Source organism: Physeter macrocephalus, chromosome 9 (genome assembly GCF_002837175.3).
Source record: "Physeter macrocephalus isolate SW-GA chromosome 9, ASM283717v5, whole genome shotgun sequence".
NCBI lineage: Eukaryota > Metazoa > Chordata > Mammalia > Artiodactyla > Physeteridae > Physeter > Physeter macrocephalus.
Genome location: NC_041222.1, coordinates 15,695,800 through 15,710,874, shown reverse-complemented (window position 1 = coordinate 15,710,874; position 15,075 = coordinate 15,695,800). Strand labels below are relative to the sequence as shown.

The 15,075-nt window shown below is 39.3% G+C and overlaps 1 protein-coding gene across 2 annotated transcripts in view; it reads right to left on the bottom strand.

The window, feature by feature from the left end:
* TMEM245 (transmembrane protein 245) overlaps positions 1-15,075 on the bottom strand; it is a 112,417-nt gene that overhangs the window by 89,144 nt on the left and 8,198 nt on the right. For both annotated transcript variants that reach the window (XM_028493698.1, XM_024126192.2), the window contains exons 2-4: positions 13,435-13,552; positions 11,810-11,911; positions 315-431 (exon numbers count right to left, since the gene is read on the bottom strand). In XM_028493698.1, the coding sequence (XP_028349499.1) occupies positions 315-431; positions 11,810-11,911; positions 13,435-13,552 (337 nt within the window). The remainder of the gene's footprint in view (positions 1-314; positions 432-11,809; positions 11,912-13,434; positions 13,553-15,075) is intronic.

Below are 15,075 nucleotides of genomic sequence, written 5' to 3'. Positions count from 1 at the left end.
GCCTATGCCCCGCAACGGGAGAGGCCACAACAGTGAGAGGCCCACGTACCGCAAAAAAAAAAAAAAAAAAAAAAATAGGAAAGAATGAAGAATCAAGATAAGAAACCTAAGAAGATAAATAATTAAATGTATGAAAAAAGTGATATATGAGAACAAAGATGAGAAGGAAAAAAGTGTAAAAATAGGAACCAGAGAGAAAAATGAAGGACCAGTAAGTAGCATTTTGTGGTGCCAGTGTCTTTCTTAATTTTATATTCTACATATATTTCATTTTCCGGAATATTTTGAAGGCACTCCTTCACAACGTCAGTCACCTGCAGGCTGGGTAGAGGGCTGGTCCTCAGTGCTCGATTCATACCCTGTGATGGAGATGGCCAAGGTTGCTAGAGTAGAAGCTGCCATGGAGATAACTTGCCCTGGTAACTCTGCTCCTGTAAAACAAGCATGCATTTTTTAAACTTTTTAAAGGCAATGGACAAAATGGGAAATAACCTGCAAACTGAAACATACTCCCAAGTTTTCAACAGCAATAAAACAAAATGGTTATTACTGACCCACCAGACCAGTGGTTTTTCACCAAGGGAGAATGCTTAAGAATCAACAGGCTACTGTACAGCACAGGGATCTCTACTCAATACTCTGTAATGACCTATATGGGAAAAGAATCTAAAGAAGAGTGGATATATGTATAACTGATTCACTTTGCTGTACACCTGAAACTAATGCAACATTGTAAATCAACTATACTCCAATAAAAAGAAAAAAGAAAAAAAGAAAAGCAACAGGAAAGTCTGCTAAAACTGCAGGTTCCTGGACTCTCTGTATATCTCTCTCATTTGGGAACTTGATGCTGGTGCATGTGGCAGATAGTAGATATATACACGTGGAGTGCCACGCTTATATTTTTTTCACTTCACAGGTTAATTTTACCGCACATCTCTGTTGAAATACACTGCCACACCAAGCCTGTGAGCTTCTTGAATGCAGACTTACTTTCCTTTGTATTACCAGCTCCTAGTACAGCATGGAACAGCCCATACTTGCTCTCAATAACAACATTCCATGAGTGAATACGCAAATGTATGGGTATCATGCAAAACCATATACAGCTGATCCTTGACCAACACGGGTTTGAACCGTGCAGGTCCACTTATATGCAGATTTTTTTCAATAAATATAGTATCTGAATTTTCATTTTACAGATCTTTAAATTAACTAAGCGTGGGGAAAAGTTTTTGTTCGATGAGAGATCACAACATGTGGAATCAAAAGAACTAGGATTTGAATTCTGATTCTACCCAAACTGTTTCAGCTTCTTGCCCTTGGGTGAGTCATTTATCAATTCCTTTGTTTCTGAGGCAGAGACAGGAGCTCACAGATTTTTGACTTCATGGGGGAGTCAGTACCCCTAACCCTGACATGGTTCAAGGGTCAACTGACTATCTATAAAGTACATAATTCAGCACAGGTGAAATCCACCACTTGAAAATCTAAAAGATCATCACTATCCTGTTTCATGTTACAGGTTCTCATGTTAAGCTCCTAATAGGTAGTAAACCAAGTTTAACCATTTGCACGAGATTCAAAAAAAACATTCACTGGTCAATGAGGTCTGTCTATAATGGTCAGCCTTTAATTTGCTATGGCAGACAACACAGACTAGCTCACACAACACCTCATTCTAGTGTGCTTTCTTCTGCCCTAGAGACTGGAAAGCTAAGGATTGTATTTCTTGGACTCCTTTGCAGCTACAGTTCCACATGTGATACAGCAGAACACTTGTGCAGGCATGTCTGTGCAGACTTGGAAGCCCTAAGTGACTCACTGTAATTTGGAAGCTCTCATGTCAAATACAGTCAGATGGTTTTTCTGCAGGTACTTAGCAGAAGTTCCAGAGGTTCTGCTGTCTGATCTCCAACTTTGTGGCAAGCAGCAGCAGCTGTGGCACTTCTGCTCAAACAGTCCTTTGGTGTCGTTGAGCATTTCTCCTGGTTGCATTGCTTCTGCATGTCAGATCCAAGCTTAATTGTCTGGTCCTTCCAAAAATTCTGTATGTACAAATTCTTTATGCTAACCAATACCTCTTTCTATTTAGACTAGCTGGCATGGATTCCACTGTCCAACTGAGAACGCTGAGTGTTCTCAGTCACCAAATCATATGTACACCCACACTCATGCAGCTGGGACCTTTGGGTAGGCCAATATTCAATGTGATAACATAAAGCTCTGCCAAGCCAATGAAAAGAGCCATGACCTTCGGAAGGTCAATGAATTTACAGCTTCAGATAAACTCTGCACACCCAACAAATTCAAGGCTGGCCATCTCCTAGAGGTAAGCAGGCCAGGGGTCTGAGATGGCTCTTTGGTAGCCTCAGCCATCAGGATCAAGCACGCTCATCTTGCTCAATCGTATCCTATCCCTCCTCTAATAAATGCCTCTGTAAACTGAAAGAGGTTTAATTTTTAGGCAATCCAAGAGAAACTCAAACTCATGATCTGGGAAGAGAGCATAAGCTAGATATCTGGATTGGAACCTATTCTCCTGGCCTAGGTATCTAAGGTGCTTTTTTGATGCCAGTAAGAGAACAAGGGCTGACAGAAAAACACAGTGTCTTTCATGTCTTACATGTTTCCATTACTCACTGTACTGAATGCTGGGGATGAAAACACAGACCCTGCCCCCATGGAGCTGAGTGGAAGAGACAAACGAATTAAAGAACCACACAGATAAACGAATGTATACAAATTGTGATGATTGCTATAAAGGAAAAATACTGGGTATTTTATGAGCTCCTAACAGAAGAAATCTGACTTAGTCTGGAGAATCAGGAAAGGCTTCTCTTTAAGAAGTAAAAATGGGGACTTCCTGGGCAGTCCAATGGTTAAGACACCACCCTTCCAATGCAGGGGGTGTGGGTTCGATCCCTGGTCAGGGAACTAAGATGCCACATGCCATGAGGAGTGGCCAAAAATAAATTAATTAATTAAATGGGGTTTTATTAAAAAAACAAAGTTTCCCAAATGATTCCTTTAAAAAAAAAAAAAGAAGGAAAAATGAAGCTGACATACAAAGAATGAGGAGGAATTAACCAAAGGAAGGTAAGTAATAATATATTGGATGATGGAAGCAAATAGGAAGGCTGAAAGTGAAGAAATTGGCATGTTAAAGACAGTGAAAGGTCAGTGTGTTTGGAACACAGTAGGAAACTGGTATCAAATAAACAAGGCTGGAGATGGTAAGCCAGATGATGCAAGTCACAGAAGACCATACTAAGGACTTTAGTCTTTATCGCAAAAGGAGTAGGAAAGCACTGACGAGTTTTAAATAGGATAATAATTTTTTTTTACTGAAATGTTATTGAGATAATTGTAACATCACATGCAGTTGTAAGAAATAATACAGAGAAATCCTGTGTACCTTTTATCCAGTCCCCACCACCCTGCAATGGTAGTATCTTTCAAAACTGCAGTACATTACCACAATCAGAGTATCAGCATGGATACAAGATACAGAACAGTTTCATCACTGCAAAGATCTCTCACGTTGCCCTTTTATGACCACATCTCCCCACTCTGTAAATAAATAATCAGTTTTGAGATATAAAAAGATCATTCCTACTGTTTGGTCAAGAACAGATTAGAGAAGACCAAGAGTAGGTAGAGGGAGATAAGTTATTGCAGTATTACAGGCAAGACATGATGACAGCATGGTCTGCAGTGGTTAACAGGAAAGATGTTGGGAAAGCAGCTGCATTTAAGAGACATGGAGTAGTCAAAGTGGACCAGGCTTGGTGACGAAACAATAAAGGGTTCAACAATGACCCCCAAGTTTCCAGATTATGATCAGACAGAGAACATGTAGGGGAAATGGATGAAGATTTTGGGTACACTGAAGTTCTTTTTAGACTTCCAAATAGAAATTTAAACACAAACCAATTATACCAGAGAGGTCTTAGGTTCCTGTGTGCCCACAAGAGATTTCTGGGGTTCCACTCAAGAGAAAAGGTTGGGAACACCTAATGACTAATGGCCTGGGACAGCACAGTAAGGTGGGGAAGGGGGAGGCTTCCAATCAAAACTCAAAGAAACAAAGTATTCTCTCATATAAGAGTAAAGACTAGTTCAGGGTCCTCAATTACTAAACCTACCTCCTCACAAATAATTTAATGAAGTGGTAACTTATCCTTGAGAGAGTCAGAGAAAGAAGTCCCCTGATGGTTAGGTAGCTCCAAAATAACAAGATCATTTTATAGCTCCTCAAATACGGGCTTTCAGTTTGGCTGCATTTTGGCTTATACTTCTAAACTCCCGCTAAGCATTCATTCATTCACCAAACAGGTGACGAGGCTATGTACTGGGATAAGAGACTAAGTTAAGACCCTAGTCTCAAGCTCAGTCTAATACTGAAACTATCAGTTATGATTCAGTATGTTAAGAGCTAATGTAGATATAAGTGTAGAATATTTGGGGAGCACCGAGGATAGAAACCTAACCCATGCCTGGGAGAACAGGGAAGAGTTTCCAAAGGGGCTATCTGACAAGAATGGTAAAAGATGCCATCCTTTAAATCCATTTAAGCAAGTTAGTCAGATAAAGAAGACAGAACAAGTTTATCTTGGGGAGAAAGGAAGAGGCTGGTATCTTAGAGGACAGAGGTAGAAAAGTTTTCCAGAAAGACAAAAAAGCAGATGTAAAGACACAAAGGCAAGAAAAAGCAGAGCGTGCTGTTCAAAGAACTCTAGGAAGTCGAACAAGGATGAAACACAGGGTACAATGGTAAGAGTGGAGAGACAGGAGGATACAGAGGGAGAATGGGACCAGAGGATGGAAGGGCTCATATTTACTATGCACTGGGGCAGTACAATTCAGTGGTTGGAATCACAGGAGAGGAAACAAGACTGCCCAGGTTCAAATCTCAAGTCTATTTCTTACTAGTTGGATGACCACAGGCAGGTTACTTAGGATCTAGATGCCTTAGTCTCCTCACGTGTAAAATGCAGCATACAGAAATTCCTATCTCACGTGAGAATTAAGTGAAACAATACATATAAAATGCTTAGAACAATGCCTGCTGTGTAGGACTCAACAGAAGTTAGCTCAATAAATGGTATTATTATCACCATCATCTTTATCAAAACTGTTGGCTTTGACAGGATAAACTATAAGCACAAGCCACTAGCACTCCTACAGTATTTGCCTGTACCTCTCATCCCCTCCCTGCTCTGTATTACAGCCGTTTCCCTAAGTCTTATCCTTACATTTTTAGATATCCCCTCAGAGCTATGCAAAATATCTTACAGTCATCACTGAAAGACTTGAGGAAAAGTTAAGATCAACAGATTAAATCTTCACAACTACAGTTTAAAAACTTTCTCCAACTTGCTGATATCACTAAAATATACAATAAATATTTAACAAATCTTAGCTAAATCAGTGAAAACTATGCAATATCATCCTAGTTAATACACAAATGATTCAGCAAATTTTTAGAATGCCTGAAACTTCACAAAGGAACGAAAGGAATAGCACACAGAAAAAATCAACAGAGTATTTGAAAATTATGGATGTAAGATCTGGGGGCTTCCCTAGTGGTGCCGATGCAGGGGACACGGGTTCGTGCCCCGGTCCGGGAAGATCCCACATGCCGCGGAGCGGCTGGGCCCGTGAGCCATGGCCGCTGAGCCTGCGCGTCCGGAGCCTGTGCTCCGCAACGGGAGAGGCCACAACAGTGAGAGGCCGCGCGTACATAAAAAAAAAAAAAAAAAAAAGATTTGGCAACTGCTCTTACTCATCAAACAGATATGTACTTGAATGACTTTTGTCTAGTGATATCTTTCTGCACTTCAAAAACCCCAAGGGTTTGGGCAGAGAGATGATAAACTAGACAGAAGAATGCCAGGACCCAGAATCTAGGCAGACTCATGGTACTGGGAAAAAAGCCCCAGCTAAAAATAGGCACATAGACAAGGGAACATAATCTTGGGACCCAAGAACTATAAACAAAGAAAGGAAAGAGCATCCAAGGTTTCAAGAGTCAATCTACCCAGGGAAAGGGCCAGTATTAACTGGAAGGCCAAACAGCAGGAATCCACACAAGTCCAAATAAGCAGACCACTGACATTAGCAGCCTAGCACCAGGGGACAGAAACTCATACTCTAAGAAACAGATCGCATGTTCAGATAATACCTGTTGATATGGCTAAATCGACAATGGGCAGAATAATTTTTTTTTAATAATAGAGGGAAACATATTTTGAAGCCAGTCTAAATAAGAAGATACTTGATCTACTTTGTTCTCTTTCACAGGGACAGTTGAAGTTACCAGGAACACACCCAAAGATGCTTATTGGAAGGAGGCCCTTTATATCAAGTAAAATCTCCCCAGCAGGTAAAGTTCCCTTTGAAGAAGGCTTCTGTTTCCATTACTCATGTGGAAAATACATCTCCTCCTCAAGAGCTTCTAGTATCACTTCACTGTACTACTGGTCAGTAAAAGGGGTTTGGATATGGACCACTAGGAGTTTCTCTAGGTCTATTTAAGTGACAGTGGCAGAACTGGGGAATGACAGATAAGCAGTAAGAAATTCACTTTGCGCTTTTTCTTCCTCCAATTTGGGCTTAACTGGACCAAACTTGTTCATTCATATCACATGCTATCCCTAACAATTAAGACAAAATGAAGCCTTCCTCACCAAGTTATTTCTGGTCACTCATAAACAATTACCAATGTTAAGAGGATCAGGCCCAGGTGTAATTGCCTGTACTTCTCATCCTGGGTGTCCTGGCTATTAAAGATACATCTGACACTTGTTTGCCTAGCTTTTGAAGAAGCACTTCTCATACTCATAGTAAATGGCTCTCGGAGCCTAAGTTCCTTCATCTGTAAAACAAGTATAATACTAATCTCACTGGTCTACTATGAAAATTAAATGAGATAACATGTTTTAAGAGTCCTACAAGGCCTCACACATAAGGGAGAACAACAATGCTTATGTTCCTCCTTTCTCACAGCCCAGGGAACACACCAAAGCTGGATTCCAGGTTTCTGCCAAGTAAGATTTCTGGGGCCTGGGAGGCAGAGAAGCTGGGTGCTGTGCTTGTGATAAGCCACTGGGGCCAACATGAAGACTGAAGGAGCTGATAACTACAACTGAGTGCAAGATGGATCCGCAGGGCTTCCCTGGTGGCACAGGGGTTAAGAATCCACCTGCCAGTGCAGGGGACACGGGTTCGATCCCTGGTCCAGGAAGATCCCACATGCCGCAGAGCAGTTAAGCCCGTGAGCCACAACTACTGAGCCTGCGCTCTAGAGCCCACGAGCCACAACTACTGAGCCCATGCGCCACAGCTACTGAAGCCCGCGCGCCTAGAGCCCGTGCTCCGCAACAAGAGAAGCCACCGCAGTGAGAAGCCCGTGCACCGCAACAAAAATTAGCCCCTGCTCGCCGCAACTAGAAAAAGCCCATGTGCAGCAACAAAGACCCAGCACAGCCAGAAACAATAAATAAAATAAAATAATAAAATAAATTTATTTTAAAAAAAAAAGATGGATCAGCAGTTGATACTTTTTCAGGATGGCTGATGCTTGTCAAAGAGCCTGGTGAAAGGAAAGAACACTGGGTGTAGGTTAGAGTCAAGGACGTAGGCTTAAATTTTAGCTCCACCAGTCACCCGTGGGATTGTGGGCAAGTCAGTTAACCTGTTATTAAACGTCTTCATCTGCAAAACGGAGAAATCTATTTTACAAGGTTGTGGGGGGAATGTTTTGTTTGTGGATTTAAAAAGATAGTACACTTAAAAGCATGGCAAACACTTAACATTTTTCCCTACATTAACTTGAGGTTCCAGGAAATACCAAGCAAGAGTTCCTAAGGTCTAAGAAAAAACCACTGAGTAAGGTCCCTAGGTTCAATGAGAACCACTGAAACTAACTCAGCAATGATCCATAAGAAGAGTTTTCTGGATCTAGGAACTAAACAAATTCATGCTTTGAAGTATTATGACATCCAAGGGATTAATTCTGTGAATCCAGCAAACCACAGATTGTAAAACAGCAAAAGATTCAAAGCTCAGAAGACATAGAGAAAGATGCCTACACAAGTGACTAGGATACAAGAGCAGTCCTACAATGGGACAGTGGAGGTGACAAGGAAGGAATAAATGCACACACTGCCATGGCAGTACACTGAAGCATTCCCGTGCCTAACTATATTACAGTGACATCTACAGGACGGAATTGACTATAAAAAAGGGAAAGGTTGTCCCAATATGGCTTGAGTTCTGATGCCTAAAAGAAACAAAGTACTAGGGACAACAGGAAAAAAATATTCAGAAATTTAGAAAAAAAAATGGTTAAACAAATTTATTTTATGATGAGGATTATCTACACTAGAAGTCCATAAAAAGATTCTAAATCAAGAATAACCTATTCTGAAGTAGGCTGGAATAGGAGCAAACAAAACAAGGAAAACCAACATTTCCAAATCTGCTCTCAACATTTATTCTGTGTCTCTATGACTTCCTTTCTTGTAATAGTCTGGAATACAAATACCAGAAATCTGGCGTGCATGCCAACACACCACTATCCTGGGCTTATGGGGGATAATAATCAGACACAGTCTTCTTTTTTCCCAAGCTCAATACTTGGTCTTAGAACTCCTGTCCTCACGGCTCCCTAGGCTGCCATCGCCAGCTGATTAGAATTTATACCCAAGAGAAAATCCATCTGAAACCCCTGGTTTAGACCTACTTTATTCATATACTTGCAGTAAAGTACTTACTTAGCCCTGGACGAAAGCAGTCAAGAGGACAAAACTGTCCTCAAAATATTAAAAATAAAACTACCATATGATCCAGCCAATTCCACTTTAGGATATATATCTGAAGAAAACAAGAACACTAACTCGAAAAGACGTATGTACCCCCATGTTCACTGTAGCATTACTTACAATAGCCAAGATACAGAAACACCCTAAGGGTCCACTGATGGATGATTAAAGAAAATGTGGTGTGTGTGTGTGTGTGTGTGTGTGTGTGTGTACATACACACACATACATATATATACACACATACACACGTGCGTGCGTGCACACACACACGAATATTATTCAGCCATAAAAAAGAATGAAGTTTTGTCACTTGCAGCAACATGGTGGACCTCAAGGGTATTATGCTAAGTAAAAAGGGTCAGAGAAAGACAAATACTGTATGATCTCACTTATATGTGGAATCTTAAAACAAACAGCAGCTCAAAGATACAGAGAACAGATGGGGGGCTGCCAGAACTGGTGGTGGGGGTGGGATAAATGAGTGAAGGGAGTCAAAGGCACAAACTTCCTGTTATAAAACAAACAAGTCCCAGGGATGTAATGTGCAGCGTGGTGGCTATTGTTAGTAACACTTTATTGTAGACTTGAAAGTTGCTAAGAGAGTAGGTCTTAAGAGTTCTCATCACAAGAAGAAAGTTTTTTGGTAACTATGTAAGGTGACAAATGTTAACTAGACTTATTGTGGTGATATATAAAAACATGGAACCATTATGTTGTACACCTGAAACATAATGATATATGTCGGGCTTCCCTGGTGGCGCAGTGGTTGCGCGTCCGCCTGCCGATGCAGGGGAACCGGGTTCGCGCCCCGGTCTGGGAGGATCCCGCATGCCGCGGAGCGGCTGGGCCCATGAGCCATGGCCGCTGGGCCTGCGCGTCCGGAGCCTGTGCTCCGCAACGGGAGAGGCCACAGCAGTGAGGCCCGCGTACCGCAAAAAAAAAAAAAAAAAAAGATATATGTCAAATATACCTCAATTGAAAAAAAAAAAAAAAAAAAAGAGAGAGAGAAATGCCAGAAGAAAAAAAAAGGAGAAAACTGTCCTGGGGTGAGGGGTGAAGGATAAGCAGAGCTGTCTGAACCACTACTATTAGGAGAAAGGGGAAAAAAAAAGAGACAAAGCTAATCAGAGGAACAAGTGGAAACCACCAAGATTTCTACAGTAGTTGCCAAAACAGGAAGTTTACTTCTACTGGTTCGATATATAACCACAAAGTCTAACAGATTGTGACCAGAAAGAGAGGCTGAGCAAAGAAAACTTAGACAGACAGCAAAATATAAACTAAAATCTTCCGTATTTTCCACTGTCAGAGAGATAAGTAATTAAAGTTTCTTTGTTTCAGATAGTTATTATAAAATTCTCAACAAATATTTATGAATAAAAGATGTCTTACAATTGTCAGACACTCCTCATCTACCAAATAATAAACAAACAGCAACTTAACTTAAAAAAAACTTCTGTAACGTAGCTATACACATACATGGAAGTGCCACAAATAGCCTTGTGATTAGCATGAAAAGGAGATGTGAAAAATAACATTGCAGAAGTACATTCATGGACATAGAAAGGTGTTCGTGACATAATTAAATTTAAAGTGCAGTTTACAAAACAATTTCACTATGATCCAGTTTTCCTGGGTCTTAAAAAGTCCAAAGGCATAAAAGTCATTAGTTAACATTTTGATATAATCTGTGGGCAGTGGGATTTTTAGTGATTTTTCTTTTCTTCTTTTTGTCTCTCTCTATTTTCTAACTTAACTGTAACACACAGGTATTTGAGAACTTTTTTTTTCCTCTAAAACATCTGCTGCAATTAGTAATTTGCTCTTGTAGTTTATGTATAACTATCAGAAAGAAGCAAGGGACAAACGTCAATTACTGTGGAAACTGTGTGGTGTTCAAACCTACCTCTCTGCTCACAGCCATTCCCACATGGCTGGCTAACTAGAAGTCCAGTCTGATGATCTCAGCACGGTGACTGTATCTGCCGCTGCACCCCACCCCGCCACAACCCCCGTACAACTCATTAGAAACCTGTACCTTTAACAAAGTGCTCTGGACAAAGGCCACGTGCAACCAGGGTACCTCAAACACAATCTTTAAAAAAGAGATTATTTTAAAAGGTTAAAATAATCTTTTAAAGAATAATCTTTAAAATAATCTTTAAAAAATAATCTTTTAAAGAAGACTAATCTTTATTCAACATTGTAGTGGAAGTTTCAGCCAGAGCAATCAGGCAAGATAAGAAATAAAAGACATCCAGATTAGAAAGGAAGAAGTAAAACTATCTCCATTTGCAGAGACATGATCTTATATATGCAAAATCCTAAAGAAGCCACAGAAACTATTAAAGCTATTAAACAAATTCAGCAAAGTTGCAGGATACAAGATCTACAGGGGTAAATAGTCACGACTTTGGATTTGGCGATGGTTTGTTAGGTGGGACACAACACGTGGAAATTAAACAAAATACTTCTGATTAACCAATGTATCAAAGAAGAAATCAAACAGTATCTGATCCAAAGAAAATGGAAACACAACATATCAAAACCTATGGGATGCAAAAGCACTTCTAAGAGGGCAGTTTATAGCAATAAATACCTTCATTAAGAAAAAAGAATGATCTCAAATAAATAACCTAACTTTATGTAGCTGCTTAATGGGCACAGCGCTTCCCTTTAGGGCGGTGAAGATGTCCTGGAACTAGAAGGAAGTAATGGTTGCACAACACTGTGAATGTACTAAATGCCACTTTAAAATGGTTAATGATTAATTTTATGTTATACGAATTAAACCTCAATTAAAAATGCAAAAAAAGGGGTGTGGAAATGGTCTAACCATCTAAAATATTTTAAAGAAATTTATTTTCTGTTCAGAAAATACCACCAGTTTAAAGCAGTTCATCATAGTATGTTTTTTAAGTAAAGCTATTCTCCCAAATACTTCTTAAGAGTAATATTAATAGAATGCCATATTTCTTACCAGAAGACTCTTTTCCATTCTGTTTTTCATAGAGGGTGCCCACAGACATCAGGAAAACAATAACCAGGAATACTGGAATTCTCCATGAGCCAGCCAAGGATGCTGCAAATTATTAAGAATTAACATTTTTAGTGAAATAAAAATCTAGCACTTGTCTTTAAAAGACTCAGTTTAGTAGACTGACAGAACAATTTGGCAAATATGTTAATAACAAAATTGTTTCACAGGGAAAAAATTTTTTTAAAGGCAACTGAAACCTCAATTCAGGGCTCCTCTCAGGAAGTCCAGCCCTACTCTCAGAGGCCCTGGCCTAAAGGATTGGGTATGTGCCAGCTTACCTTTAAGAGGCTTGTATCACCTGAAGAATCAAGTCCATTCTAAAGCACATCCAGTGTTTAAGACCATCAAACCCCCTGTTTAACCCCCGAATGACCTGCATCAGGCACAGAACTTTAAGTCATGGTGCCTGACTTGATTTCCCGGAAATACCACTGGGTGTGAACTCTACCTCTCAAGTAAGGGTGGAATGGCCCACAAGAGCGCGGCAAAAAGCTTTAATGTATCCTCAGTGTACAGAGCAAAAATGCTAACAAGTGGCCAAGGATCAAAAGCCTTTGCATTTCCCTGAGTTGGTCTACAGCCTTATGAACATACCTGCCTGCCTCCCTCCTCCACCTTCCCCAAATTCGAAATGAGTCCCATCAGACATTAGGGGATCTTGTTGAGAAACTCCTTTAGCATTCCAAGTCAGCAGAGCTAGAGAGTAATGCTTTGCTCCATATCAGACTCTAAGCAAAGGCATACTTTCAACCAACTCTGGTTTTTATTTTATTTTTAACAATAAGTAGCTCTAAAAACTACTACTAATAGGCTACGTACTGCTCTAGGTTATACTGAATTTTGTTTTAAAATTAGAACTTGATGTTTCCATATAGTTAAGACTTGGAGGTAAATGAGTCCCTGAAAAATCACTCTACAACATCCTGGCAGCCACTCAGCTAACAGTGAAGAGTCTCAAATAACGGGGAACTCATTACTCTGAGCAGCTCTGACACTGATCATGCTTATGTTGAACAGAGACTTGTCCCTCTGAAGCTGCTCGTTGCTCTGACATCTCTCCCAAATGGCTATAGAGATTAAACCACTCTTTCACAATCCTTCAAATACCTGAAACCAGCTTCCATATTTGGTATCTTCCTCACCTCTACCTCCTCCCCAGCCCTGCAGCCCCAGTGCCCTTCTCTTATGGAGAGTAAATATCTCTGGTTCCCTTAACAGTTTCTCTCACATGATTTTGAGCACCTCTTATCATCCTTGACTGCTTAGCTATACCCTCCCCTAAGACACTCAGAAATAGCCATGATAGTCCAAGTGTGCTCTACTTTTTAAGATATATTTATTTTTAAAAGACCTTTTTGAAAATGAACATTCCATATAATTAAAAGTAGACATTTTAAAGTACAATATTTTCATTCAAGATTAACGAAAGATTAGAGCAGAATATTTTGAAGGATTATTTTAAAGAATTTTAAATGCAACACATAAAACTTCAAAAAATTCACTTTGATTCACACAGTCAGCCTCCGCTGACCTTAAGCTAGACTTTCTTAGAAAAAGGGACCCACCTAAATGAAAAAGCAATATAATCCAGACAGGAATTGAAACTGCTCTCAAGTAGCGTTCAGTGCTTGCATTCCACTTGAATGAAACAGTCAACACATAGCCAACTACCAAGGTCCAGATCTTAAATAAATGAAATATAGACACAGTTGTAAAATATATACACATGCAATAAACATACAATTATACAAAACTTGCAAGCATCTACATAGCATGAGAGCTGTGGATACAACACAGATGACGGTTGGTGGTGCTAAAATGTTTGGAAATAAACAGGTTTGAAATCCCATGCAGTGATATTATTTAAATATCTTTAACAAAAAATACATAAATATAGTTTTAATTTAAGATATGTTAAAGTTTAAAAACTATTATATGCATAAAGATACTTACAATAAAATATTCAATTTTTAAGCCATGGATTTAAATTAAGCGCTTCACCTTGTAGAATTCTTAAAGTTTTCTCTGTAGATTAATATTTACAAAAGAAAAGAAAAAACAAGAGCGAATTCCCTGGTGGTACAGTGGTTAGGACTCCGTGCTTCCACTGCCAGGGGCCCAGGTTCCATCCCTGGTCGGGGAACTAAGATCCCACAAGCCGGTGTTACCATAAAAAGAATTTTTTAAAAGCTAAAAAGAAGGCAGCCAGCTGAAGTGTGACCCTGCTGAAATAATCTCGGTAACAGATGGTTAGAACCTAGTCCAGAGTTATACTCAGTTGAAGAAGTGTAGCTGAAAAAAATATTACCAGAGGAAGAAACAGGGAGACTTGAGAACAGAAGAACCAGCCAAGGTCCCCCTCCTCAGTTTTCCCTACAGTAAAACTAGATGACTCTAGTAATCACAAAGCATCCTACACAGAAACTCTCTAATAACCTCATATTTTAATAGAACATACACAAAAGATGGAAAGAATACATAACCTAGAACAAATGTGAGCACCAAGAATTTATTAAAACAACCTGAACCTTGAAAAAACACAGGCAAATTACAACAAAAAAAGGACTTTATGCTGTAATTCAGAGAATGAAGAAAAAGGAACTGATATGGTTACTACAAAAGCCAGAAAAAAACTACCTCCTACTTTATTTTGATCATATCTTCAAAGTACTCTTCGGGTCTTAAAAATGTTTATAGCTTCAGACCTGAGAATTCAGCTTTGGGACCTTACTAAATAATGATAAATTCTGAAGAAGGGTTAAAAATAAAGAAGCTCATCATAGACTAATTTAGAACACTGAAAAGTTGATAACCTAAAAGTTCAATAACTGGGAAGTGGTTAACTCTGGATGAGCCACTCAGTAAAATGTTATGCAATCATTAAAATAGGCTTTTTTAAACGAAGACTATATAACTTAAAATATTCCTAAGATATTATTAAGGAAAAAGCAAAATTAAAAAAACACATGTGACCTGAGTATATCTACTGTATGGTGGAGGAGGGAGAGGAAATGTACTAAAAAGTTGTATTTAGGTGATAAGATTTTGTTTTTCCCTTTTCCTTTTCTCTATATTTTCCAAATTGCCTTTAATGAGCACTAGTTCTTTTATAATGAAAAGGATATTAAAATATTTTTCCTCAAGCAACTAATAAGATGAAATATTAAAGAGATCTTAAGCCCCAGATATATGCACACATGGGAAGT